The sequence below is a fragment of the Coregonus clupeaformis genome, chromosome 24, assembly GCF_020615455.1.
Source record: "Coregonus clupeaformis isolate EN_2021a chromosome 24, ASM2061545v1, whole genome shotgun sequence".
In the NCBI taxonomy this organism is placed as follows: Eukaryota; Metazoa; Chordata; class Actinopteri; order Salmoniformes; family Salmonidae; genus Coregonus; species Coregonus clupeaformis.
This window is the reverse complement of record NC_059215.1, coordinates 59673389-59701145: the sequence shown is the minus strand read 5'-3', so window position 1 is coordinate 59701145 and position 27757 is coordinate 59673389. Positions and strand designations below refer to the sequence as shown.

At 45.8% G+C, this 27757-nt stretch overlaps 1 protein-coding gene across 1 annotated transcript; it reads left to right on the top strand.

Moving 5' to 3' along the window:
* Positions 1-13: 13 nt before the first annotated feature.
* LOC123481243 (protein phosphatase 1 regulatory subunit 12A-like) lies at positions 14-27757 on the top strand. Its single transcript, XM_045206902.1, has 2 exons — positions 14-344; positions 27605-27757. Exons 1-2 carry the CDS (start codon positions 108-110, stop codon positions 27737-27739), a joined length of 372 nt encoding a protein of 123 aa, XP_045062837.1. The 5' UTR covers positions 14-107; the 3' UTR covers positions 27740-27757.

The following is a 27757-nucleotide window of genomic DNA, read 5'->3' as shown; positions in this document are numbered from 1 at the left end:
ACGCTCTCTCAGCCCCCCCCTTCCCACGCCCCAGTGCGCTGTGGGATAGTGGCACTATAAAGTATATCCTCTCTTGGAGAAAGATAAGAAACCCGAGACAGGAGGGGATGAAGATGGCGGACGCCAAGCAAAAAAGGAACGAACAGTTGAAACGGTGGTTAGGGTCGGAGACAGACATCGAGCCTCCTATTCTGAAAAAGAAGAAGACGAAGGTGAAGTTCGACGATGGCGCCGTGTTTTTGGCTGCCTGCTCAAGCGGCGATACCGAGGAGGTGCTCCGAATGATTGACCGGGGTGCTGACATCAACTACGCCAATGTAGACGGTCTGACTGCCCTCCACCAGGTTTGTCATTTACAGCTATAAGCCTAGACACTGCCCATACGATAGTACGACAACCATATGTCTTGCCAAAGATAGTAGTTAACGTCTCCTCCTGCCACAGCAATGGAGAAAGGAGTCATTCCTACTGAAGCTCAGTCTGTTTACCTAGCACGCCCGTCTTTTTTAGACGAGAGACAGGGCCATTTCATTTGTTGGGCTGTGTTGATTGAATTGGATCAGAAGCGAAGGGGTGGATAAACTCATAAAATACCTGATTGGTAGCTATTCTGTTTGGGCTAACTAGGTATGTTACATGTATTCTTAGGTTAGCTAATGTTGAAAATATGGATAGTTAGCTATTTGGTCTTTGTATATCAGCAACTGATTCAAACATCCATAGTCAGGAAGAATGACGTTGGCTCGCTTGCTAACATCTAACCAGTTACTGTAGCTAGCTAGCTAGGCAAACCATTATTGGAACTGATCTGTCGCCCTGCCCTGGCTAGCCTGTACGCTATGAAAGATAGCTTAACTCTATACTGTTGGTTTGTTGTTTAACAAATATTCAAGTATTACAGTCGTCGACGAGGTTAAAACCAATCGTGTTGTATTGGAGTCAATAGGAAGTACAGAAAAGTAAAATGTTTTGTTAATTGCTAGCTAACGTGCTACAAGTTGGCTAGCTGGCTAGCTAACGTTAGCTAGCCTGTGCAAATGGTGGAAAGAACGTTTAGTTAGCCTGTTCGTTACCAAGCATAAGCTTGACTGTAGTCAGTCGGCAGTAAAACTCAATTCAAATTAAGTTAATCAAATGTCAGTTTGGATCACGTCGAAGCTGTGACATGCAACAATATTTTAGTTGGTTGAAGTGCTGTAAGTTGTTCCTGGATGTGAGGAGTGGGTGCATTATCAGAAATATGTTTAGCAACAATAGCAATGCCGCAGTCTCTAGTCTAAAGGGCAGGACGACTGTAACTAGCTACAGTCATGACACATTTATATTTTCAAGAAATATTATCTGTGGTTAATAGCAGATGTAACTAACTAGCCTGACTTAGGCTAGCTAAATCATCATACAACAGCCCACTACAAGCTAACGTTAGCCCCAGGAGCCACGTCTTTTGACATTCTGTAGCTACTCCTATCATTTCAGTAATAATAAAATAGCAGATTGATAACGTTGCAATTTGTATCTACATTTTGTAATTGCAATTTGAGACTTCACTGGATTCAAAGCTGTTTTTTCAAGTGTGATATATATTACACTACAGATTACATGTATCACAATACGTGCATGTATTGGTTTTGGCCTAGTTTCCTTTGCTGCTCTGGTAAGGTAGGCACAGCCCAGTTATTTTGATATATGGAGGATATAGCTATGCATAGATCTGTGCAATTTTATTATAAGCAATCTGCATCGATTGGCAATCAAAACTTGTTGTGTTTCAAAGTAGTTAGGACAGTGTACTTTTCAAACAGCCTAGCTAACTAACATTCTTAGCTTAAAACTAGGTAAATGCTCAGAATTAGAATCATACGCTCATTTTATAAAGATTGTTACACTTTGGAATTGGCGATTGGCTCTAAATTAGGCTATCTAGCCTATATCCTGCAGATGTGTTCGGATTGCAATGTTGCATTACTAACATGGGTTTTGCTGCACAGTAAACTGTTCTGCAGTCGGATAACAGCTGACACATCTCTCAGAGAGAATGTGAGGTTTACATGTCAATACCTGTCGCTTTCAGCTGTCTGAAATAAGCCAATCCTAGGTTTTTGGGCTGTTAATGTTATTAGTCAACACTTTAGCCTACATTATGGCAGGTGGAGCACCAGCCTGTTACCCTGAATACTGACAACAAAACAGAGTGCCCATGGAAGCCAGAAGTCCTCTAAGTCAGTGGAAAGTGTTGTGCTTTTAGGCTATCGTTTTTTTCAAACAGCTACTACACATAAACATTTAAAGTCATGCCATTGTTTTGTGTCATTGTAGCCATAGAATAACTAACACGTTAACTGTTCATCAAAGGTTTTCACACAGGCTTAAATGAAAAATGGAGAAAATGTAGGTCTGCCTTTCTCCCCAAATGCATTTGAGTAAAGTCAGAATGAGTCATGGTTTATTGAAGAAGTCTTGCATGCTCAAACTGTCTTGAACCTTACATCTACAATGATCTCATCACCCAGATGTCCTCTTTGCTAAGTGATGCATCACCCGCACTTTCTCTTAAGTAGTGTGATGTGTGCATCTTTTATAAACAATGTTATTGCCGGGCAAGGCTATATCCCTCAAGGCCCATCTCAGGGTGTGGAAGTGGTGCCGTATCCCTAGAATAGATGCTGCTGTATAACTAGTTGACTTTGGGGGGATGAGGAGGAATTCACACAAATTATTGTGTCTTATCTGACATTAGAAAGTCCCTAACTAGTAGTGCATGTCTCTTAATCAGCCTTTCTTTAGGGTGACCGAGTTGGTCTTCCTTTCAACTGGAATTAGTCAGCTCCCTGCTCTGCAGGCTCACTGGGTGAAAACATTGCCTTTTTTTGGACTGGAGTCTACTCCAGGGATGAGCAGAGTGAGGAAAGCATTTGCGATGCAGCGCGTGAGACCTAACCATGTCTGGAGAGACTTGGAGCAGCTTTGTGTTTGTGTTCCAGCATGTGATCCCTGGCTTCAGGGTCTTGGAAAAGAGTTGAAGGCGATATAGGGATTCGCGTTTAGCGTGCTAATCCTAGGATTTCAGGAAGGCCATGCTGATGTTGGTTTGCTCAAACCAACAGATATTTGGTTTAGGGATGTGCACGGTTATTCAAATATCCAGACGTCAGTATTTGAATACTTGTGAGTGTTCATTAATTCATTTTCTAAAATAAAATATCCATGTGACATTGTTACATACAATAATATACCATGACATTTGAAATTATACACTAATAAATACAACAAACCTTTCAATGTAGTTTTTTGATGTTCTCCCCATAAAGACTGGTAGCATTAATAATAATAATATGCCATTTAGCAGACGCTTTTTTTCCCCAAAGCGACTTAGTCATGTGCGCATAAATTTTTACGTATGTGTGGTCCCGGGGAGCGAACCCACTACCCTGGCGTTACAAGCGCCATGCTCTACCAATTGCGCTACAGAGGACCATTCAGGTGTTTGTTGGCTAATCAAAGCAGCTCAATGTGTATTGACTTCACTATTGCAATGCAAGATGGAATAAAGTTACGTGATTAAAAGTTAGCGAAATGAGAAGTAGGTTACTACGAGCAACCAACAGGTAGGCAGTTCTATCAGAATGGGGTTGGAGAGAAAGTGCAAAATGTGGCCTCAATTAGCCTAGCTAGCTATAGTTGGCTAGCTTAGCTTCTCTAGGCTAATCCAGTCAAGATGGGCACTGTTATATGGGATGATGAATAACAGTGGCTTCTACAAGCTAGGTAGTCTTGGCTGTAGCCGAGTAGCGTCACTCTCTGCCTCAGTCTACTCACTCCCATCTCACCGGCACCTCCGCAGCTCCCTCGCGCAGCAGCGCTCAGGTAAAAAATTTATGTAAAAAAACAAACAGCCACATGTATTTCGGATATCCGACAAATCTAATTTTATTGGTCACATGCGCCGAAAACAACAGGTGTAGACTTTACAGTGAAATGCTTACTTACGAGCCCATTCCCAACAATGCAGAGTTAGAAAAGTAGACAAACGTTTGCTATAAAAAAACAATTCTTGATACTATTCCAATAGTGACATTTTTTGCAAACCCCCATCTAATGTGGCTCAGTCTGGGTTGCCACGTTAATTGTCCCTGATGGCTTTGCTAATCATTATCCACGTTGGGAATCTCTGCCTTCAAGGAGTAGGGCCAGTTGGCTTAGAGAATCAAAGTTGTCAGAATAATGGTTAATGACTCCCCTCCTATTAGCAGGAGGCCAGTAGTGGTAATGCACCCTAGTCCTGGTCTTCAATGGAACTAAATCAAAGTCTAGTAAGCTAATTCTCCCCAATACTCCACTGCCCACCCCCCATTCATTGTAAACAAGCCTAATATTTTCATTGGTCCCTAACACGTCTTCTTCGAAAACACCTGCCTCTTTATTGGGTGTATAGGATTAGTAGTCATCTGCCTGCGGTTTGGCTAGCCTATTTATTTATAGAGTCAAACATGGTGCCACGATTCACCACTACTGTAATAATTGGCTTAGTAGTGAGACTACGGGTGGCTTTAACATTACTCTAATGCTGCTACCATGCTGGTACCTGGGTGACCTCTGACCTGCCAGGCAGTGTAGGCTAATTGACATGGTAGAGTGGCAACTCTCCTTTCAGTTGCAGCTGTAGAGCTGTTATTTTGTCTGCAACAATTGTTTATGGGGGCTGTCGAGTGCTGATGACATCAGAGGCCATTGACATGCCCTGAACCATGTCCCTTCCTGGTGACAAGGCAGTGACCTCTATTTTTTTGTTGTAACAATGCTCTGTTTTTACACGGAGGGTCACTCACTCCTCCTCGGGTGCAGTGACTGCACTGCACTCCCGCCACTTGTGAGTGCCAGGTTATAAATACCACCTGCACCAGTTCCTCTCAGTATAGCTCGGTTTGAGGAGATGATTCTAAGTTTGGGTATGAGTCACCGCCACACATACTCTGGACCGCTTAGCTTTGTACTGGCATGCATTTGGAGTTTATGTGGATTATATATGGACAGTCTGGCTTGAAAGGGCTTGTCTGTGTGGAACAGAGATCACCTACTAGAAATACTGCACCAAACATCTTAATGTAAAATTGCACGACTAAGATCTCCTTGGTAAAAATGTCAATTTTATGACATTTCTTGAGTTATCTTAGATTAATTCGGAGTATTTGGTTATGGCGTCTTAATGGACAAACGGTACTATTGCTGCTTTTTTTTCTCTTTTTTCAAACAAATTTCTTTTTAAGGGAGTATGCGAGAACACTCGTTTGGCTAGCTGAGTTTGGCGAGACATCAGCCGATATGAAGCATGCTGAAGCCTTTACTGCTGGCACACAAGCCCTCACACCCTGCAGCCTTCTAGGACCACTGAGTAAACGCATTGACTTGAAGTCGATGTGTGAAGGGCTAGGAAATACATATAATGGTGCTACTATAAACCAGAATTGTAACGCTTTCCATACAGTTGCTCCCCGTCGGTGAGGGGTGGAGAGGAGGTACAGGGAGTTGTGAATGAGGGGGCAGGACTGGAGAGAGATGTTTGTAGATATGCACTGGATGGGTAGCATTCCGGCCCTGACGTCCTGGCCCGTGCATTCCTCGCATGACAGTAGATGGAAACCATGGCAAAGGGAGAGCAGAGCAGGCATTCCTCAGCTGTCAACCCCCCCCCTCCCACAGTCCTACCCTCTTTCTGGCCTGCCTGCCAGCCTCTCCCCAGGCGATGCCAGGAACCAGCTGACTACTGTGCCCTATCAAGGCAGGGCCTGCACTGTCCCCTGTAGCTCAGTTGGTAGAGCATGGCGCTTGCGACGGCAGGGTTGTGGGTTTGTTTCCCACGGGGGGGCCAGTATGAAAATGTATGCACTCACTAACTAAGTCGCTCTGGATAAGAGCGTCTGCTAAATGACTAAAATGTGGCAAAAAATTTGGAAACAACAGGTGTATTCACCCATATCTGGCCTTTCTTTTGAGTCGTCCACATTGTCTATCATTGGTAATGTACTTACAGTATATAGCCTAGCTGGTACAGTTATTGTTAAGGATTACATTTTTACTGGCTCATCAAAGTAGCTTTTTGTAAGTTGTGGTTTTGACGTCATGGTGAAGGTTTTACGACATTGGGATAGGCTCGATAAAATGCCAACTGTTCACTTTTTTACCTTAGCAACAGTTTACCTTCCACGCCCTCACTATCGGTGTGTGAACTCTATTAACAATGTAACCATGGCAACGTCTCATGCCAAGTTGCTAGTGGCTTTTCGGCATATTTGCGTACATAGAGTTACATAACCACTGACTGAGCAGAGTAGCCAGCAGCAGTTTAGAATCACATGGACTGCCTGAATCTTGAAATGGAACCTATGCAGACAGCAGTGCATGGGGCCCTCACTGCAGTTCCATCCAAAGCAGCACCAGTTACATTAACACATTACATAATTGCTCCAGCCCCAACCCTGAATCGTGGCAGGAAGCACAGATTCCGACTTTCAGTAGTTGCTTAGAAGTTTTTGTTGTTGCTTGAATTCAATCTATTGATTCATTTTGGAAAATGTACTTGTTGACTTTATATTTTGATGGTCTGGCCTTGTAAAGTGTTGTCTTCGCACAGATCCTATTGCTGAAATATTCCGTTCTGGAACATTTCTTCCACCAGTCATGCTGCGTTCTGTTTTGGTTCTCAAGGCTGTAAACTCACTTACCCTGGAGGGAAGCGGAGAACGTTTTGGGTTACCACGGATCACCTGATCTGAAGTGAGAATTGGTGTGTGATGGGACCTGAAAGCGCTGCCCAATTAGGGCTAGATTAAGTTGACTTGGGATGAATCGAGCTGTGTGACTTTTGATGACGGGGGAGCACCATGTTCCTCTCATTACAAGGGACATTTGCAGTGGTTCTCCTTTGAAGATAATCAAAGGAACGCCAAACAAGACTGAATACTTTGTCACTGTTTATTTTCCATACCAAGGCCCAGAAGATAAAGAATGCAATTGCTTAGTTTTTGTCTCAGACTTCATTCTCTACTTGCTACCTTTTCCTGTAGATGTTTGCTTTATCTGTCACTCAATGTCACTCCGAGCCGGTTTGCTCATTGAAGGCGTCTATTCCTAACCCTAAACCAAAGTTGGAGGTGGCCTGTTTGGCAGTGGACTGGGTCTGCAGGCGCAGGGTGAACACAGCACATGGCACTGTTTGGATTGTGGAGGAGGGGATGCTTACAGTGGAATGCCCCACTTCCTTTGTTGAAACCACCGAGGAATGGTCTGAAACCCCTGCCTCTGGTGTTGGGCCCTGTCAACAGAGGCTGTTTAGACCTGCCAAAGGTCAGTGGCAATACAAATGGCAGCTCTGAATTAAATGTAGGCTAATTGTAGCCATTGCGGTTTATGGCGAAGGGGGTACTGTAAAGCTTGATGACCTTATATTTGTGATGTGATAATTTGTCACTGTTTGTCCAATTTTAAGACCTTAAACACTTGGTCATTTTTGGAGGGCTTTTTAAAACCACATTTCATTGGTGGTTGAGGTGAGTTTAGCCCTTACTATGTAAAGCTCTTTAAGTACCTCCAGTAGAAAGGCACTTTAAAAATAACAATTTGACCACCCCTTTAGTTGTAGCTGAAGTTTAGGCTTTCTAGTTGACCTGCTCAAAGGCAGCGATTCATGCATTTATAATGCAAATAGCAGCATGAGAATTGAGAATACATTAAAATGTCACTCAATTATTTATAGTATGGAATTAAGACAATCTGAATCGTATTACTCTTTGTCTATGCGTTCAGTCTGTCTTGTAGAAAGGTTAATGGCTAATACAGTTTGATGTTTTCATAACCTTAGCAGTCGATTGCTTGTCAGTTTTATGGACACTAGGTCATTAATAACATATTATAATTCAAGCATTACGGGTCACCCAACCCAATGTTGGTTCAACGTTGCCTCTGAATCATCAGCACAACCGTCACGCCTCTAGCCTGTGACAACTCAAATATTAGAGAAGCTCACAGAACGTGCACATTCTACCTGTTTTATAATTGGTAGGTCTTGCTCTGTCAGGCGGGCCCCGTCTTAAGTTTTCATTGAAATGTTTCTACAAAACCTATAATCAAGTGCAGGAAGTCGTTGTGTCGTTGCTCTCGACTGCTTCTCTACATGTCGGGTAGTCTGCTGATCATGATCCGTCGGCATGGCTTCCTTACGCAATGTCAGTCAGACATATTAGAAAGCAGACACCTTCCATGTCTGTTCAACTCAAGATTTTCTTGGATAGTTTGCCAACGTTACCTCAAATAAAACAAACCCTTGCATATACATTTTTTTTTGTTATAAACACTCACATTTTCTTGCGACTTGACACCCAATTTCCTGACGCTTTGATTTTCAAAGGGCTTTAGTGGTAGGGACTGTCTGAAGTATTTGAGACAAGCGTCACCGCAGGTTGAAACTGGCTCACCTGGGGTTGAAGGTAGAATTCCTCAGCAGGGGTGTAAACTCGACCCTCTTTTGCCACATATGTGCTCAGACAGACGTGACAACCAGGCAGGCAGTGGAGTCGGACTTGACCTGTCAGACACTACTTCACCCTCCGCCAGAAGCAACCGATAGGCTAGGTGCTCTGCGGATGTCAGCCATGATCAAAACGAGACGGTGAAGCTGGCGACACGGCTATAAATTAAAGGCAAAGTGACGGTTGATTTGAAACTAGAAGCTGCCATTGATCCACACCAGTGTACCACCCTCTCCCACATGCGTTTTGATGATATCACTGTGTTTTCCTGTACATGCAAACTATTTCTCACCCGAGCGAGAAGCTATAGATCTCTCACTATGTCGTCAGGGCTCCTCGGGTCGCTGAGAAATAGTCCCGGCACATAGACCTGTTGACAACATCTGTGTAAGATAAACTGGGATGAGAACCTTCCAAGAGCTCTCACTCACTCACACATCTCCGGCCACACTCGGGCTTTAGCATAGTATTGAGCTGCTGCAAAATTTTAGTGGGATGACTTCAGCAGCTTGTCTGTTTTATTCACCCTGTGGCACAGTCTCCTCTGCTCTAGATTGGTCTTTAACCCATCCCAGGGTTGTTTGCTCTCCAGCAGCAGTCACATGCCTCACTCTGAGTGTGGGTTTATAAGATGTTTTTGAACCGAAAGCACCTGGACGCTGAAGACTGTGAACTCCTCTGTCTTATGCAGCGAGGAGGACAATTAAGCCCAGAGTCTGTTTTGTTGTCCTGGGAGGGAGAGGTTACATTCTTTCCATTAATCTCAAAATGGCCTCATCTTTCCAGCCAGTGAATTTGGTGGACCAAAAACTGTACTGACAGGTACAGGAGTCGCATTAACGCAGAATTCTGCGTTTTTCATGCAAGAAGGAGAACGCATATTAAATATCTTGCTGCGATAAACGCAGATCTAAAATGCTTCTTATTGTAATTTATGCTCTGCATCAGACTAATGTGACTCAAAATGCCTGTTTGTGAATTGTCATCTATCAGCAGACAACGCTCTAACTGATGTGAAGATACTTTTCTCTGATAAAATGCAAGATTAACTTCAAGCAAATCATTAGGAAATGTAGCTTGCTACATTCTTTCTATGATAAACATCTATAAATATGATGGCCTTTTCATTGTAAGCAATATACAACGCAGGTGAAATTGTTTAAAACATTATTTGATGGTCTGCATTTTGAAAAGGAAGATCCCTGAGGTAAAGTCCTTATTATAGCCATGGTGAAGGACCATAAGATGTAGGCCTAGGCCACCTTAGAATATGTGAGTGAAGAACCTACAACTTAGTAGACATGACTGCCTTCACACCCCTATGTGGTTTCAAAGTGGGCTACTTCCCTAGCCTTGCCTTGCCTATAGTCAACCCAGTACACAACAAACTCTTCAGCTACCTTTGTACAGGCTAACCAGTCTGCCTCTTCCCCTCAGCCTGTGATTGATCTAGTTATGTACTGAACTACCACCAGACTGTGTGCCAGTGAAACTGCTGTGTGCAGTTGTGCAGCCAGGGCCTTTTAATTATATGCTGTGTGCTGTACTGTGTGTGTGTGCTGTGCTTGTGTGTGTGCTGTGCTTGTGTGTGTGCTGTGCTTGTGTGTGTACTGTGTGTGTGTTTGTATTTGACTGCAGAGGAAAGGCAGTGTCAGTGAATAGAGCTGGGTGTCAGAGTGCTTGGCTTGTGAGTTTTGATGGCTGCAGGCATTGGACATCATTCAAAACCACTGATTTTATTTAGAATTTCCAGGTGCAGTAATTTAGTGGTGCCATTAACACCGCTGAACAGACCAACAGAGTAGGAAACTATTCAGAACAGGAATATACTATAAGTAAAATTTACTCTTATTTTCACTCTGGTGCCTTTTTGAAATCCAAATGGACATTTTGGTTCAATGTCACCGTTTGCATATTTTTCACTGTTCATTTCCTAATATTGTAGACTTGATTTTACATATTTTGTAGAGCGTGAATATTGTCCAGTCAGAAAGTCTAATTGAGCTTTTATCCCAGATGTTGATAGCCTGCCAAATTAATAATTAAATGAACCAAAAATAAGCAACTGCCCTACTGTACATGTGCCGGTCTGGAGAAAGGAGGCTACAGTCGGAAGCACAGCAATGTCAATCAAGAAGTGTAGCCTTTTCAACCCAGATAAGTGACCTCTTTCATGAGCAATGAGCCGTTTAGCATGCTATATAGAACTCTTGGTGTACCAGTAATTTTGGTCTGATTTAGTCTCCTTAGACCGCACTGGAGATTCATGTGATCCTTCCAATGTAGTTGACATTTTCTGAGGCTCAGGGAGATTAGGTGTGCCTTTGGAAATCCCAACGCCCTAGTCTCCACCAGAGTTTTGCTCTGCTCAGGACTACTCTAGTAGATTTTCATTGGCTAATTAAAGGTGTGCCCTGCCGTCGTTGTCCGTTTTGAGAGGGCAGGAGGACTGACAGGAATGTTTCTCCTCTTCCTAAATGGGGGGAATAGGATGTAGAGGGGGATGGGGGTGTTGGAGAGATTTTCATGCAGAGGAACAGGAAGTATTTGTTTATTTTTCTCATTTCCTCGTCGAGGCTCCACAAGTGAGCTTCAGCTACTAACTCCTATTGCCTGCTTTTATCACTGTAACCCCCCTCCTCCCATTACCCAGCATTCGCCCCCACAACCACCACCACAGAACACACACCCAGCTCCTCTCCTACTTGAAAGCCCAGTCTGCACTATATGCCGCTCTCACATTGGAGAGCCAAGACAACCCTCCTAACTGTGTAAACTGTTTCCTCATCTAGTACTGTGTGGCTTAGCTCTGAGGAAATCACACTCTGATGCTTATCTGTGTCTTGAGTTGTTCTTTCCCAAGAGCAGTCTTTTGGTAATACCAGGAAAGAAAGAGATCATGTCTCATGAGCTAGGCCTAACCAGATACAGAAAAGTATTTGATCCCCTGCTGATTTTGTACGTTTGCCCGCTGACAAAGAAATGATCCAGAAAAACGCATGTCAAAAATGTTATAAATTGATTTTCATTTTAATGAGGGAAATAAGTATTTGACCCCCTCTCAATCAGAAAGATTTCTGGCTCCCAGGTGTCTTTTTTTTTATACAGGTAACGAGCTGAGATTAGGAGCACACTCTTAAAGGGAGTGCTCCTAATCTCAGCTTGTTACCTGTATAAAAGACACCTGTCCACAGAAGCAATCAATCAATCAGATTCCTAACTCTCCAACCTGGCCAAGAACAAAGAGCTTTCCAAGGATGTCAGGGACAAGATTGTAGACCTACACAAGGCTGGAATGGGCTACAAGACCATCGCCAAGCAGCTTGGTGAGAAGGTGACAACAGTTGGTGCGATTATTCGCAAATGGAAGAAACGCAAAAGAACTGTCAATCTCCTTCGGCCTGGGGCTCCATGCAAGATCTCACCTCGTGGAGTTGCAATGATCATGAGAACGGTGAGGAATCAGAACTACACGGGAGGATATTGTCAATGATCTCAAGGCAGCTGGGTCCATAGTCACCAAGAAAACAATTGGTAACACACTACGCTGTAAAGGACTGAAATCCTGCAGCGCCCGCAAGGTCCTCCTGCTCAAGAAAGCACATATACAGTGGGGGGAAAAAGTATTTAGTCAGCCACCAATTGTGCAAGTTCTCCCACTTAAAAAGATGAGGCCTGTAATTTTCATCATAGGTACACATCAACTATGACAGACAAAATTTTGAAAAAAAATCCAGAAAATCACATTGTAGGATTTTTCATGAATTTATTTGCAAATTATGGTGGAAAATAAGTATTTGGTCAATAACAAAAGTTTCTCAATACTTTGTTATATACCCTTTGTTGGCAATGACACAGGTCAAACGTTTTCTGTAAGTCTTCACAAGGTTTTCACACACTGTTGCTGGTATTTTGGCCCATTCCTCCATGCAGATCTCCTCTAGAGCAGTGATGTTTTGGGCCTGTCGCTGGGCAACAAGGACTTTCAACTCCCTCCAAAGATTTTCTATTGGGTTGAGATCTGGAGACTGGCTAGGCCACTCCAGGACCTTGAAATGCTTCTTACGAAGCCACTCCTTCGTTGCCCGGGCGGTGTGTTTGGGATCATTGTCATGCTGAAAGACCCAGCCACGTTTCATCATCAATGCCCTTGCTGATGAAAGGAGGTTTTCACTCAATCTCACGATACATGGCCCCATTCATTCTTTCCTTTACACGGATCAGTCGTCCTGGTCCCTTTGCAGAAAAACAGCCCCAAAGCATGATGTTTCCACCCCCATCCTTCACAGTAGGTATGGTGTTCTTTGGATGCAACTCAGCATTCTTTGTCCTCCAAACACGACGAGTTGAGTTTTGACCAAAAAGTTATATTTTGGTTTCATCTGACCATATGACATTCTCCCAATCCTCTTCTGGATCATCCAAATGCACTCTAGCAAACTTCAGACGGGCCTGGACATGTACTGGCTTAAGCAGGGGGACACGTCTGGCACTGCAGGATTTGAGTCCCTGGCGGCGTAGTGTGTTACTTATGGTAGGCTTTGGTCCCAGCTCTCTGCAGGTCATTCACTAGGTCCCCCCGTGTGGTTCTGGGATTTTTGCTCACCGTTCTTGTGATCATTTTGACCCCACGGGGTGAGATCTTGCGTGGAGCCCCAGATCGAGGGAGATTATCAGTGGTCTTGTATGTCTTCCATTTCCTAATAATTGCTCCAACAGTTGATTTCTTCAAACCAAGCTGCTTACCTATTGCAGATTCAGTCTTCCCAGCCTGGTGCAGGTCTACAATTTTGTTTCTGGTGTCCTTTGACAGCTCTTTGGTCTTGGCCATAGTGGAGTTTGGAGTGTGACAGTTTGAGGTTGTGGACAGGTGTCTTTTATACTGATAACAAGTTCAAACGGGTGCCATTAATACAGGTAACGAGTGGAGGACAGAGGAGCCTCTTAAAGAAGACGTTACAGGTCTGTGAGAGCCAGAAATCTTGCTTGTTTGTAGGTGACCAAATACTTATTTTCCACCATAATTTGCAAATAAATTCATTGAAAGTCCTACAGTGTGATTTTCTGGATTTTTTCCCCCTCAATTTGTCTGTCATAGTTGACGTGTACCTATGATGAAAAATTACAGGCCTCTCATCTTTTTAAGTGGGAGAACTTGCACAATTGGTGGCTGACTAAATACTTTTTTTCCCCACTGTACATGCCCGTCTGAAGTTTGCCAATGAACATCTGAATGATTCAGAGGAGAACTGGGTGAAAGTGTTGTGGTCAGATGAGACCAAAATGGAGCTCTTTGGCATCAACTCAACTCGCCGTGTTTGGAGGAGGAGGAATGCTGCCTATGACCCCAAGAACACCATCCTAACCGTCAAACATGGAGGTGGAAACATTATGCTTTGGGGGTGTTTTTCTGCTAATGGGACAGGACAACTTCACCGCATCAAAGGGACGATGGACGGGGCCATGTACCGTCAAATCTTGGGTGAGAACCTCCTTCCCTCAGCCAGGGCATTGAAAATCGGTCGTGGATGGGTATTCCAGCATGACAATGACCCAAAACACACGGCCAAGGCAACAAAGGAGTGGCTCAAGAAGAAGCACATTAAGGTCCTGGAGTGGCCTAGCCAGTCTCCAGACCTTAATCCCATAGAAAATCTGTGGAGGGAGCTGAAGGTTCGAGTTGCCTCAACCTTAATGACTTGGAGAAGATCTGCAAAGAGGAGTGGGACAAAATCCCTCCTGAGATGTGTGCAAACCTGGTGGCCAACTACAAGAAAAATCTGACCTCTGTGATTGCCAACAAGGGTTTTGCCACCAAGTACTAAGTCATGTTTTGCAAAGGGGTCAAATACTTATTTCTCTCATTAAAATGGAAATCCATTTATAAATATTTTGACATGCGTTTTTCTGGATTTTGTTGTTATTCTGTCTCTCACTGTTCAAATAAACCTACCATTGAAATTATAGACTGATCATGTCTTTGTCAGTGGGCAAACGTACAAAATCAGCAGGGGATCAAATACTTTTTTCCCTCACTGTAGGACCATCACGCACATTACTTTGCCTATGTGAGACATTGAGTTCAGATCACGTATGGAGGTGTTGACGATGGCGCAGGGGACAACGGCTGGAGCCTTTACTCTTTACGCCAGGCTATGGAGGTGATCCATATTTTTCAACCGTAATGGCTATGGATTGGTTGAATGCCTGGCGGGCAGACACAAGCATACACACTGTCCCTTTAACCTCTGGAGTTCAGTCAGTGCTTGCCTAGAGAATGACATGAACAACAGGCTTCATCAGCGTTTTCTGCAAATGGCTGTATGTTAACCCACAATGCACAGTATTAAGGGAGATTGTGCTACACACACGCTTGTGTTTCTGTGGCCGTCTGACCTCGTTGTCCCATGCCCCCCACTCATTTGCCCGCCCTCTCTCCTTGGATCCCTGACAGTAACAGCTCATGGAAACAAACTTGGCTCTCAAGCAGGGCTATTGTTTTGGCTGGCGAGCGTGAGCCTCAGTTAAATGTATAGTTACAATCTCCCTGGACTTTTTTTTCTCTCTGCTTCAATCCTGGCCTTCTTTTTCCATGGGAATCCCAGAGCCATATATGGTCGTCCTCAGCAGCAGTGGAGACAGAGGCAGAGTTCTCTCAGTGTAGCTGGGTTACGGCTCCCAACAGGGCTCACCTAGTGGAGGAACCCAGCTGGCTGCCCTGCAGCGCTCCCCCGGCCTCCTGCAGTAGCTTTATGCTTTTAAACCACACACACATTTGCTCCCTCTTTCATTTTCTCTCTTGCTCTCTTTTTTTCCTCTCACTCACGGTAAGAAGGAATTCCTTTTGTGGAAGTGGCTGCGTGCCTCTGAGCCGGTGACATAGCCCAGTAGGCGTGGCCAGAGCGTCGTTCCTCGAAGCCCTGAGCCCCGGAGTATTACTTATCTGGGAAGTCCTCCACTGCTATGCTAGACTGTGGCTTGGCTGCAGCTACGCTAGGTGGCTGTGGAAAGAAAGCAAGGTAACGGGGGGAGAGAAATGGGCCAGTGTTGGTCTCCAGGAGAAGCTGCTTTGTCTCCATGCTGTTGCTTTATAAGGGAGTAAATTGGGCTTTTCCGAAAAGAAAACAAGGGCTCCACTGTGGATGCCCTATCTCCTGTTATTACATTTAGTTACTGACTCAAAAAGCCAGCGGGCGTGTTTGTTGTACACGTGATATTTTAAAACCAGGCCTATGATGGATGTTTTGCTTTTTCTGACGGCTATTCAAATGTTGCAGTGCCTCTCTCTCTCTCTCTCTCTCGGCTCTGAAATTAGATTACCAGTTTAGTTTTCTCAAAAGCCAGTGAGGTTTATCCAAAACACATGAGCAGACGGTTGACAAAATGATAGAATGGTGATAGTTGATACAGAAAAAATACAACAGTTCTACTTTTTTATGGTGTTGATATTGTGACAGAGATAATGCTATCATTTGGGTTCTATAATGTCATGTTTTCAAAGTGCTTGGTGGCTGTGCTGGTGCTTTGATCCCACCCAAAGCCCTGATCACAATCACAGGGAGAGTGACTCAGGCCTCTCTCTGTCGTTATGGGTTTGAACAGCTGCTCAGTCACCACTGTTCTCCACTCATGGCACAAAGTGTCTTGTTTTGGTTGTGGTTTGGTCATCTGTTCTGAGCCGGTTCCTGTGCTAAAACAATTGAATTACCATATTCTAAATGTGTCATTCTGAGCACTGTGGGTGAATGCCCTAATCAGGTTACACACCCAGTGCATATGGGTCCGGTCAAATTCTCAAATGTCAGGTCAATTTAAAAATGTTGCCAGTTAAATGTCAGGCGCCACATTTTCCTAACGGAAACCCTGGTTGAGACGTAGTCTACCTGTAGCTGAGAGAACACTAGGCCTCTGCTGTTTCACTCTCCTGCCTCCTGTTTCTGGGCTAGCTCCCACTGGCAACCAGGCCCAGTACATTTACATTTACGTCATTTAGCAGACGCTCTTATCCAGAGTGACTTACAAATTGGTGCATACACCTTATAGCCAGTGGGATAACCACTTTACACTTTTTTTTGGGGGGTTAGAAGGATTACTTTATCCTATCCCAGGTATTCCTTAAAGAGGTGGGGCTTCAAATGTCTCCGGAAGGAGGTGAGTGACTCCGCTGTCCTGGCGTCGTGAGGGAGCTTGTTCCACCATTGGGGTGCCAGAGCAGCGAACAGTTTTGATTGGGCTGAGCGGGAACTGTGCTTCAGCAGAGGTAGGGGAGCCAGCAGGCCAGAGGTGGATGAACGCAATGCCCTCGTTTGGGTGTAGGGACTGATCAGAGCCTGAAGGTACGGAGGTGCCGTTCCCCTCACAGCTCTGTAGGCAAGCACCATGGTCTTGTAGCAGATGCGAGCTTCAACTGGAAGCCAGTGTAGTGTGCGGAGGAGCGGGGTGACGTGGGAGAACTTGGGAAGGTTGAACACCAGACGGGCTGCGGCATTCTGGATGAGTTGTAGGGGTTTAATGGCACAGGCAGGGAGCCCAGCCAACAGAGAGTTGCAGTAATCCAGACGGGAGATGACAAGTGCCTGGATTAGGACCTGTGCCACTTCCTGTGTAAGGCAGGGTCGTACTCTCCGAATGTTGTAGAGCATGAACCTACAGGATCGGGTCACCGCCTTGATGTTAGCGGAGAACGACAGGGTGTTGTCCAGGGTCACGCCAAGGCTCTTCGCACTCTGGGAGGAGGACACAACGGAGTTGTCAACCGTGATGGTGAGATCATGGAACGGGCAGTCCTTCCCCGGGAGGAAGAGCAGCTCCGTCTTGCCAAGGTTCAGCTTGAGGTGGTGATCCGTCATCCATACTGATATGTCTGCCAGGCATGCAGAGATGCGATTCGCCACCTGGTTATCAGAATGGGGAAAGGAGAAGATTAGTTGTGTGTCGTCTGCGTAGCAATGATAGGAGAGGCCATGTGAGGATATGACAGAGCCAAGTGACTTGGTGTATAGCGAGAATAGGAGAGGGCCTAGAACTGAGCCCTGGGGGACACCAGTGGTGAGAGCACGTGGTGCGGAGACAGCTTCTCGCCACACCACTTGGTAGGAGCGACCGGTCAGGTAGGACGCAATCCAAGAGTGCGCCGCGCCGGAGATGCCCAGCTCGGAGAGGGTGGAGAGGAGGATCTGATGGTTCACAGTATCAAAGGCAGCAGACAGGTTTAGAAGGACAAGAGGAGAGAGAGTTAGCTTTAGCAGTGCGGAAAGCCTCCGTGACACAGAGAAGAGCAGTCTCAGTTGAATGACCAGTCTTGAAACCTGACTGGTTTGGATCAAGAAGGTCATTCTGAGAGAGATAGCAAGAGTTGGCTAAAGACGGCACGCTCAATAGTTTTGGAGATAAAATAAAGAAGGGATACTGGTCTGTAGTTGTTGACATCAGAGGGATCGAGTGTTGGTTTTTTGAGAAGGGGTGCAACTCTCGCTCTCTTGAAGACGGAAGGGACATAGCCAGCGGTCAAGGATGAGTTGATCAGCGAGGTGAGGTAAGGGAGAAGGTCACCGGAGATGGTCTGGAGAAGAGAGGAGGGGATAGGGTCAAGCGGGCAGGTTGTTGGGCGGCCGGCCGTCACAAGTCGCAAGATTTTATCGAGAGAGAGAGGGGAGAAAGAAGTCAAAGCATAGGGTAGGGCAGTGTGAGCAGGACCAGCAGTGTCATTTGACTTAACAAACGAGGATCGGATGTCGTCAACCTTCTTTTCAAAATGGTTGCCGAAGTCATCCACAGAGAGGGAGGAGGAGGGGGAGGGGGGGGGGATTCAGCAGGGAGGAGAATGTGGCAAAGAGCTTCCTAGGGTTAGAGGCGGATGCTTGGAATTTAGAGTGGTAGAAAGTGGCCTTAGCAGCAGAAACAGATGAAGAAAATGTAGAGAGGCGGGAGTGAAAAGATGCCAGGTCCGCATGGAGTCTAGTTTTCCTCCATTTCCGCTCGGCTGCCCGGAGCCCTGTTCTGTGAGCTCGCAATGAGTCATCAAGCCACGGAGCTGGAGGGGAGGACCGAGCCGGCCGGGAGGATAGGGGACATAGAGAGTCAAAGGATGAAGAAAGGGAGGAGAGGAGGGTTGAGGAGGCAGAATCAGGAGATTGGAGGGATAAGGATTGAGCAGAGGGAAGAGATGATAGGATGGAAGAGGAGAGAGTAGTGGGAGAGAGAGAGCGAAGGTTGCGACGGCGCATTACCATCTGAGTAGGGGCAGAGTGAGTAGTGTTGGAGGAGAGCGAGAGAGAAAAGGATACAAAGTAGTGGTCGGAGACATGGAGGGGAGTTGCAGTGAGATTAGTAGAAGAACAGCATCTAGTAAAGATGAGGTCAAGCGTATTGCCTGCCTTGTGAGTAGGCGGGGATGGTGAGAGGGTGAGGTCAAAAGAGGAGAGGAGTGGAAAGAAGGAGGCAGAGAGAAATGAGTCAAATGTAGACGTAGGGAGGTTGAAGTCCCCCAGAACTGTGAGGGGTGAGCCATCCTCAGGAAAGGAACTTATCAAGGCGTCAAGCTCATTGATGAACTCTCCAAGGGAACCTGGAGGACGATAGATGACAAGGATATTAAGCTTAAATGGGCTAGTGACTGTGACAGCATGGAGTTCAAATGAGGAGATAGACAGATGGGTCAGGGGAAAAATAGAGAATGTCCATTTGGGAGAGATGAGGATTCCTGTGCCACCACTCCGCTGACCAGATGCTCTCGGGGTATGCGAGAACACATGGTCAGACGAGGAGAGAGCAGTAGGAGTAGCAGTGTTTTCAGTGGTAATCCATGTTTCTGTCAGCGCCAAGAAGTCGAGGGACTGGAGGGTAGCATAGGCTGAGATGAACTCTGCCTTGTTGGCAGCAGAACAGCAGTTCCAGAGGCTGCCTGAGACCTGGAACTCCACGTGGGTGGTGCGTGCAGGGACCACCAGGTTAGAGAGGCAGCAGGCACGTGGTGTGAGGCGTTTGTATAGCCTGTGCGGAGAGGAGAGAACAGGGATAGACAGAGGCATAGTTGACAGGCTGCAGAAAATGGCTACAATAATGCAAAGGAGATCGGAATGAAATGAACTAAACATCTGGGAAAGGAGAGAGCGGGGCCTCCCTCACCACAACTCCCAAATATAACTCTCCCAACTTCCACCTCAGAAACTATAATTGTTGTAAACTACAGCGGTTCAATGTTTTCTAGGAATAGACTAACTTAGTTTATTCAGCTAGCTAACTAGGTACAGTGTTCTTCCGTGAAAATCGTCCAGGGCACCTAGTCATAAGACGCCACAGCCAGCTAGCATGCCGGACTCCAACAACACGGTTTAGCACCAATACTCGGCCACAACAAACCACCAGTAGAAACCACTGCATTTACAACCAACTCACCAACCAGGCCCAGTAGAAACCACTGCATTTACAACCAACGCACCAACCAGGCCCAGTAGAAACCACTGCATTTACAACCAACGCACCAACAAGGCCCAGTAGAAACCACTGCATTTATAACCAACGCACCAACCAGGCACAGTAGAAACCACTGCATTTACGACCAACGCACCAACCAGGCACATTGGTGTTAGAGGTGGGATTTCAAATATGGGCATGTGCCACGGATGCTTCCGTTTTTAATATATAGGGTATCTGAACACTGGCTCCCCTCTCATTCAGCACTAGGCATATTCCAAAGGAGCAGTTTAGGCCGGGTGTTTTAGTTGGCTATCGGAGGGCCCTGGCAGAGGAAGTGAGGGAGGGGAGGGGTCCTCAAGTGTCTTTTCATTGATGTGGAGTGCTGCTAAAGTTAGCATGGAGCGCTCTGCACGATGACCTGGGAGATAATCAAGCTCCCTAACACCGCCCCCCCCCCCCACACACACACACACACACACACACAATTCTTCTTCACAGTAGCAGTTGGAGGTACAGTGCCTTTTAAAGTATGGAAAAAGCCCACTGTCCTTTTTCTGAACTGTACTATGGGTGGGAGATGGGGTTTGGAAGCTGTCACAGGTTCATTATGTTGTATGAAATGTTTTCATATTGTGTGACTTCATTGCAATAGATAGGAGAACCTATATGCATGGGCTAGGCTACATTGTCTACATGCATTATATTTTTGGGTAAATACTCTTGGTTGGAGCATAATTGTTAATCAGGTGGAAGTCTTTTGAAGTTCACTTTGTGACTTGACAGTAAAATATTATGTTATGGATTGTGGTCATACAGCAAAGTCTTCTGACTAATAATGCAACGTCTGCCTCAAGTCTGGTTATATGGATGACACGCCATTAGCAAGAAGTGTTATTTTGTTTTTTTTGTGCCCCCCCACAGAAATGGCTTCAGCCATCCTGAAGTTTGAGGTCGTCACCATTCTATTTGTTGTATCCTTTAAGTTAACCTATTATGGTGACCTAATGCTTTCAACCTGTCCAATAATATACTCTGAGATTGTGGAGATAAGTCCTGGTACCTTGCTGAGAGGTCTAGCAGCAGAGAAGAAAAGTATTTCTATCTGTTGACCATAATGGGTCATGAGAACAGTGGTGGGGTGACCAAAAACTTGGAATGTCCAAAAAGAGAAGGAAACCTTCTCTCCCCTGTTCTCAAGATTAGCTTTTGATCTTGTACTTGCGAGGTCTGCTCCGTGCGCTGCCTTCGGGGGACTATCTGAGCAACCCCAGTGTGCTTTAAATTAACTATTTTCTCTATTTATTTATGTTTCTTACAAAGGCCCGAAAAGACTGAACTCTCTTCCTCTTTTGGGCTTGGTTGCCACAGCAACGGCCCGGGCTCTCTCAGCCGTCATTGGTGCATTTCTTTTTTTGGGTCGTTCTCTGAGAACTGCTTTGCCCATCTCCGCCCGCTAGCCGGGGCTCTTGAATTCCTCTATTATTTTAACATTAGGCTGGTGCATATGGACACTGTATTCTTTCTGCTCTTAATGTTTATGGAAACATTAAGAGCAGAAAGAATAGTGTCCATATGCACCCACCCCGAGCCCTGCTGGGTGGGTTTCTTAAGTTAATCTATAGATGGTGCTCTGTAACCAGCCCCATGTGGGTACCCTAAATTGAAGAGTGTGAGGCGCAAAGGGCACCGCTTCACTTGCCTTGCGGTTGGAGAAAGTCTCGACTGCCCTGGGACAGTCGCTCCTTGTAGCCTGAGCTTGTGAAAACAGCCAGCATGAAGGCTACCTTCACGCATTTCTTTCAGCAGACGAGGTTGGTTCTGTCATGTGAAACTTATAAACATTCCACTGGTAAGTTCCCAACTGTTTTCACCATTAAACCACGATTGACAATGCCAGGACAGATACAGAGCATTCGCTCACTGATGCCCGCTGATATGACTTCCTGCAGTCAACACATGGACAGCTACCTAACAGGGCCATGAGTTGGAGCCATTTGGCTGTGCTAACATTGTGGTTTACAGTGTGAGCCCTGTGTGTTTGTACGGATCAGGTTTCACTGGGGAGCTTAGGCTCTGCTCTCTGACTGCAGGAGACAGCCTCTACCTCCCACCCTCAGTGCTCTTTTGTGAAGTGTGCACTCATAGCCACAGTCACTTCCTGACACATGCCGGCTGAAGTTCCACTGATGGGAATGGGTAATCACGTGTACACACACCCAATAAACACACACAAGTTTGATTTAGGAGTACTTTTCAGTGTTTGAAAAGAGTATCGGTTAGAACAGTCCTGTGTTGTAGTGTTAGTGTTCTAAGTTCCCTCCAGTGAAAATAAGATGCTAAGTGTTCTGTCACTTAGCAGCACTGAGATTGAGTGCAGACTAGTTAAACATGAGGTCAATTCCAACGCTGTTTCTGTGTATTTTCAAACTCTAAACACAAGCAGGCCTGGTAGGAATTTATCAACTATGATATGATACTATTCCAGTAGCCGCCGCCTCTTTTTATTTCAAATATAGAGATTCATAAGAATGTTACAGAGCTGTGTATCTTATAGAAATGCACAAAACAATATTGCAACTGGTAAGGATGATTACATCTCGATTTACTTTAACTTAATTGAACATAATCAGCTAGGATCTCTTGCTAGTCAGTCAGTAACGCAGAAAGAGCATCACTATCTGGCTTGGGGTGGAGGTGAACGTCATGAGATGACAGCTACTTTGCTGTTCTCCCTGGTCGAACCGTTTAGTGGATAAACAGGCTGTTGTTTTCAGAAGGAGAGGCACATACGCTGTACATTTTAAAGCTGCAATATGTAACCTTTTGGGCAACCTGACCAAATTCACATAGAAATGTCAGTTTTATAGATCTGTCATTCTCATTGAAAGCAAGTCTAAGAAGCGGTAGATCAGTTCTATGTGTGCTATTTCTATGCTTCAAACAGCTGAAAATCTATTTCACAGCGGTTTAGATGGCACAATGTTTCTCTACACTATTTGCTTGTTTTGTCGCAAACTGAAACTAGGCGACCTATTAGCATTTTAGCATACAGGAAATGGCGTAGCGATTTCTGCATAGTGCATCTTTTTAACTATTGACCAGTGAAGTGGGGGGTCCTGTCCTACTGTGCATCATGGATTCATTTACTAAAGCTCTGTAAGTGTTTACTTCCCAGAACCCCTCTCTTCCTCCATTAGAGAAGGGCATTCCAAGAAAGGCCACCTTGCCCTCAGCCCCTTTCCTGTCAGGCTAGCTTTAGTGGATGCTATGCTATATGGCTAAAGCACCTGCTCCAGTGTAGTGATATCCAGCGGAAATAGCGGCGGCTGTGTTTCCCCCTCTCTCTCTGTGTGGCCACCAGCCAACCCTGCTGTCTCAACATTGCGCTTAGCGCTATTGAAAGTCACACTCTGCCATATAGAAATTCCCCCTGGGCCAAGGGGAGCGTGCTAAGGTGCAGTTTGCCGGGATGGGATGATATTTTACCCGGAGCGTACGGCGTTCCAGGCCTGACTTTGGAGTTCTCCTCTGCAGGGATGGCTGGGGAGGAGGCGGCAGCCCTGGTTTCAGGGCTAGGGGGGGGATCCAGCCCTTATATTTAGCCTCACGGTGAAGTGTTTTACCATTTTAAAACAATTTAACAAACTGTCAATAAAAAAATGCGGTCAGCCAAAGCAAAAACCAGAGAAATGAATTTGATCAATTCTGTAAGTACAGATTGTTTCCTCAGTAGGAAATGTCCAACTAGTCAGTGACAACAGTTTGACAGCAACTATGTGAGTTTATTACAGTATCAAAGATACTATGTGCTGGGATTTCCTATACTATGTAGAAGAACCCCTTCTAACGACTTGTGTAGCTTGTTACATGTGTGTTTTTGTTTCATAGTTTGTAGCGCAAACCATTTGGACCCGGGATCGGCCCTTGTCTCATAAACACAGTTAATCCCACAGACTAATGGTTGGTATCTACGGATGCAGAAGAAGTAGACTAATCCAATGGTACAGGCCGGAAATATTTCAAAGCGGTTTGAAGTCCAAAATGTGCCTGTGTTAGTGGGAGTCATTGGGTTAAGAACATGCTGGAAGGGAAATGGAGAAGTAGCCCCCGCTGCTATACCCAGCTGGTGTCTTCATGTTATGTCGGTGTTAATAATACTGAAGAGGGTTGTGCTATCGATGACATCGCTCTGTGTGGTTGAGTAACACTGGATTGAACTGTGAGTCATGATGGCTTTTAGTCAAACATTACGATGATGCTACATTAGTTTTTTTATTTATTTTGCGAGTTCATGACACAGCATTGCCCTCCCTCGCCCCCCTCTCTCTCCCTGTCTGCTGTGTTGTGCAGACTGCTACGTGTGTGACAAGGCCTGCTCTCTAGCCAGAACACTGGCCAAACAGGTTTGAATGGCTACGTGTATGTTGCCTGTGGAGTGTCAGTACGTGTCTGCAGTGTTTCCCCTATATTCAAATTGTTTCCACCGCTGCAAAAAATGTGGTGATAAAAAAAAAAGAAAAGGGTCTTGACACCACTGCTGAAAAAAGTGTATCCTAGGATTGTCTGTGTGGGCTGTGAGTGCAGAACAGGCCTGTCTGTCAGGGGTCAGTGGCGGTGTGAGGTGGGCTTTACTCACAATGTCTCCTGTTATTGCCTACATTAATAGTCAGATTATCTCCCTCTCTCGCTCCCTATAGTGTGTTTAGCCATCAAATAAAGATGGCTTTGTCTGCCTTGTTCGGCTTTAACCAACGAAACGCTGCTGAAATCTCCCATCAGTAAAAAGATTGTTCAACCCATTCACGGTATTGCTCCCGTTGCATTTCTCAGCGGCTCCTATATTGGTCAAGGAATGCATCGTTCCCCCCCGTCCTTGACATTAAACAGTGGTAGTGTCCCTCCTGCGTCAGTGGGTGTCTCTCGCAGGCTGCTGAGAGATGCCAATGTGTGGCTGTGACAGAGTGGGGCAGCGAGGTATGCCAGTTTCCCCACAACCCTTAAGCTCTGCCAAAGGACTGTTAGCAAAGGTTGACACTTGCTGTCTTTTCTCCTCTTCCACATCCTGTCCCCCTGGTTGCCATGCTACTTGTCCCTGTGATGTGGGCAGTAACTCTGGCACCTGTCAGCTACAAACAATTACAGCCATTAAGGGATTACCATTGTTGGGCTCCTGTAGCCGGTGGGCTGGGCCTCTGTAGGGGATGAAGCAGTGGAGAGGAGGCTCAGGAGGGGAGTAGCAGGAACTAGCAGTGAGTTCTCCTTAAGGGGCATGGTAGCGGTCAGAGAAAGAGAGAAGGAGACAAGACGGAGGGGGAAATGGTGGACACAAATCAACTGACCTAAATCGGTACTACCTTAGTTTCCTATAGTATCAGTCACCTGCAGGTATGAGACTTCAGACGGTGCAGAATTGGGCAGAACACCAGTCTAGCTGTTTGTATACCATCTACATTTAGCTACATTATTTTGGTTTCTGCATTTAGCAGACGCTCTTATCAATAATGATCTACTGTGTGTGTGTGTGTGTATCTAAGGGATGGTGACACCGAGGGGTGACTGAACTCTTGACAGACAGGCCTAGCGTCATCTTGTCACTCAGCCAGAGTGTGGTTGTGAGCAGCTGTGTGGAGCGCGCTCAGTGGAGGGCCGTCTGTCTGTCTCTGTCCGCCCTGCAGCAAAGTCAGACGAGCCCAGCCAGCCAGTGAGTGAAAGGTGGATACGCACCTGGATACTCTTCCAAGCAGCTGCCTGAATAGCTTATTTCCTACCCCCTCCCATTACACACACACACACACACACACACAGTCCCAGATAGGCGCGGCGAGGCCCACGCAGACTCCTCTCCAGCCCTGGCCATGTACGACGCTTGTAAACAGCCCAAATTTGGACAAGGATTCCAGCCAGATAGCGGTGTGCCCCAAACGTGAGTCCGGTGTGTGTGTTCCCCCCCTCGCCGCTTTTACCGTCAAAGCAGCTCGCAGAGAGAGTTGGAGACTTTACAGGCAGCTTTTAGAAAGGGGGAAGCCTCGGTCTGAACGTTATCAAGAGATCAAAGTTTTGGGACGCAAAGCAGGGATTTGAACTCCCAAGTCCTGGGTCTAAAAAGGGATCCCAGAATGACATTTAGCAGTAGTAATACCAACAGGATTGTTGTCATATCAACATAGCATTGAAATCTATAACGGTGTCCATTTTCAGAATACCATGCATTTTGCAAATCATGTCCACGCTCTTTTTTGGGGGGGATGGCTTCTAAAATGTTGCAGTGGAAAGAGTTGGCGCTGTCGTGACTGGAGATATTCAGTAGCATGAGAGCAGGGGGGCATTTTAGTCGAGTGAGAGCAGGGGGGCCTTTTGGGCATTCCCGATTTGTGAAATCCCTGCCACTTACTGTAATAACTGAGCTCTGAAACTGTTTCCGTCAAAAGTGTTTCACTAATTTGGTCCAGCTTTAATCCTGTCATTCCTGTGTACAATGTTTTGCCCAGCTAGGCCTTGTTTCTTTGTTGACAGTCACCTTGTTATCTGGCTGGCTTTTAAGCGGGTGACATTTTAACCCCTAGATCGTCATTGAGGTCACTGCGGCGCTGGCCCAGCAGCCCCTAGTCCTCTGAACAGAATGTCTCAACTCCCTACAGCGCTCTCCCTCTCCTTTCTCTCTATCTTCTCTCTCTCCCTCTCTCTCTACTACAGATAGTTGGCCTTTGTCATCCCTTTTACCTCTCAGCCTCTAGGCAGGGAACGCCCCCAGCTAGCATGCGCACACAGTTGCTGGCTCACTCCCACATTTCTTTTATTGTACTGTTATGGTTTCTCTTTGGATGCAACCTAAAATTAGCAGATTTACAGCCATTTTGTAGTGTCGTCGCTTAGGCCTAATGTTTTTCCCTTCTCATGTTTGTGCTCCTTGCCTCTCAAGTCCTGGCATGCGCATTTGAAGGATAAGAAAGCTCCTTTTGAATTTCTGACTTACCGGTTTCTTGTTCTTAGTATGCATAGGATTTGCCTATTCCAGAGGACTAAATACTGAGTCGAGGGTATAATGGCGAGTGCGTTTTGGGTAGCTCAATGGTCTTTTCTGTCTAACCACATTTTACTGGAATGAAATATCAGTCATGTTGTCGAGAGCGGCACAAATCTATAGATACAGCCTTTGAATGGGACAGCCTAAAAGAGGAAGTCTGAAAAGTCAGTGTGCATATTTTTTTGCATATGAGCTGTCGGAGAAAACCCAAAACATCCATCTCAACAGAAATAGTACGCACGGAGGTATTCCAAACACCTCGGCTATGTCCTGGCATTTTGGGCATGCTACCCCCGCCAACATTCACCAACAATTTCTGGAGAAGTGAGGAGATTCATCAAAAGGAGTTGACCGCTGCCCCTCTCTTTAAAACAGGCCGTGAGGCAGCCCTTACTGACATCACCCACTCCCTGTCAGCGGGGTCAACCGGGTACACACACACACACACACACACACACACACGGTGCTGCTAGCTGGTTTCTGACACTCTGAGGAAGGCATCACACAGAAACATAAGCCAACCTGCATGTCCCTGAATGCTCATGATTTTTCTCCTTTTGGGGTAGTCACACTGAAGTTTCTTAGTGTTTAAATGTTGGACTTTTCTAACGTACTTTCTATTTCTCTCCCCCTCCTTCAGGCGTGCATAGATGACAACGTGGACATGGTGACGTTCCTGGTGGAGCATGGGGCTGCCATCAACCAGCCCGACAATGAGGGCTGGATCCCCCTCCACGCCGCAGCCTCCTGTGGATACATGGACATAGCAGAGTAAGTACAGCTGCTGGGCCAG

What these genes read in the sequence shown, in the direction of transcription:
- LOC123481243 (XM_045206902.1), top strand. Translation starts at nt 108, where the DNA reads ATGAAGATGGCGGACGCCAAGCAAAAAAGGAACGAACAGTTGAAACGG. An exon ending in GTCTGACTGCCCTCCACCAG is followed by an intron (nt 345 to 27,604) that starts GTTTGTCATTTA and finishes CCCCTCCTTCAG; the next exon opens with GCGTGCATAGATGACAACGT.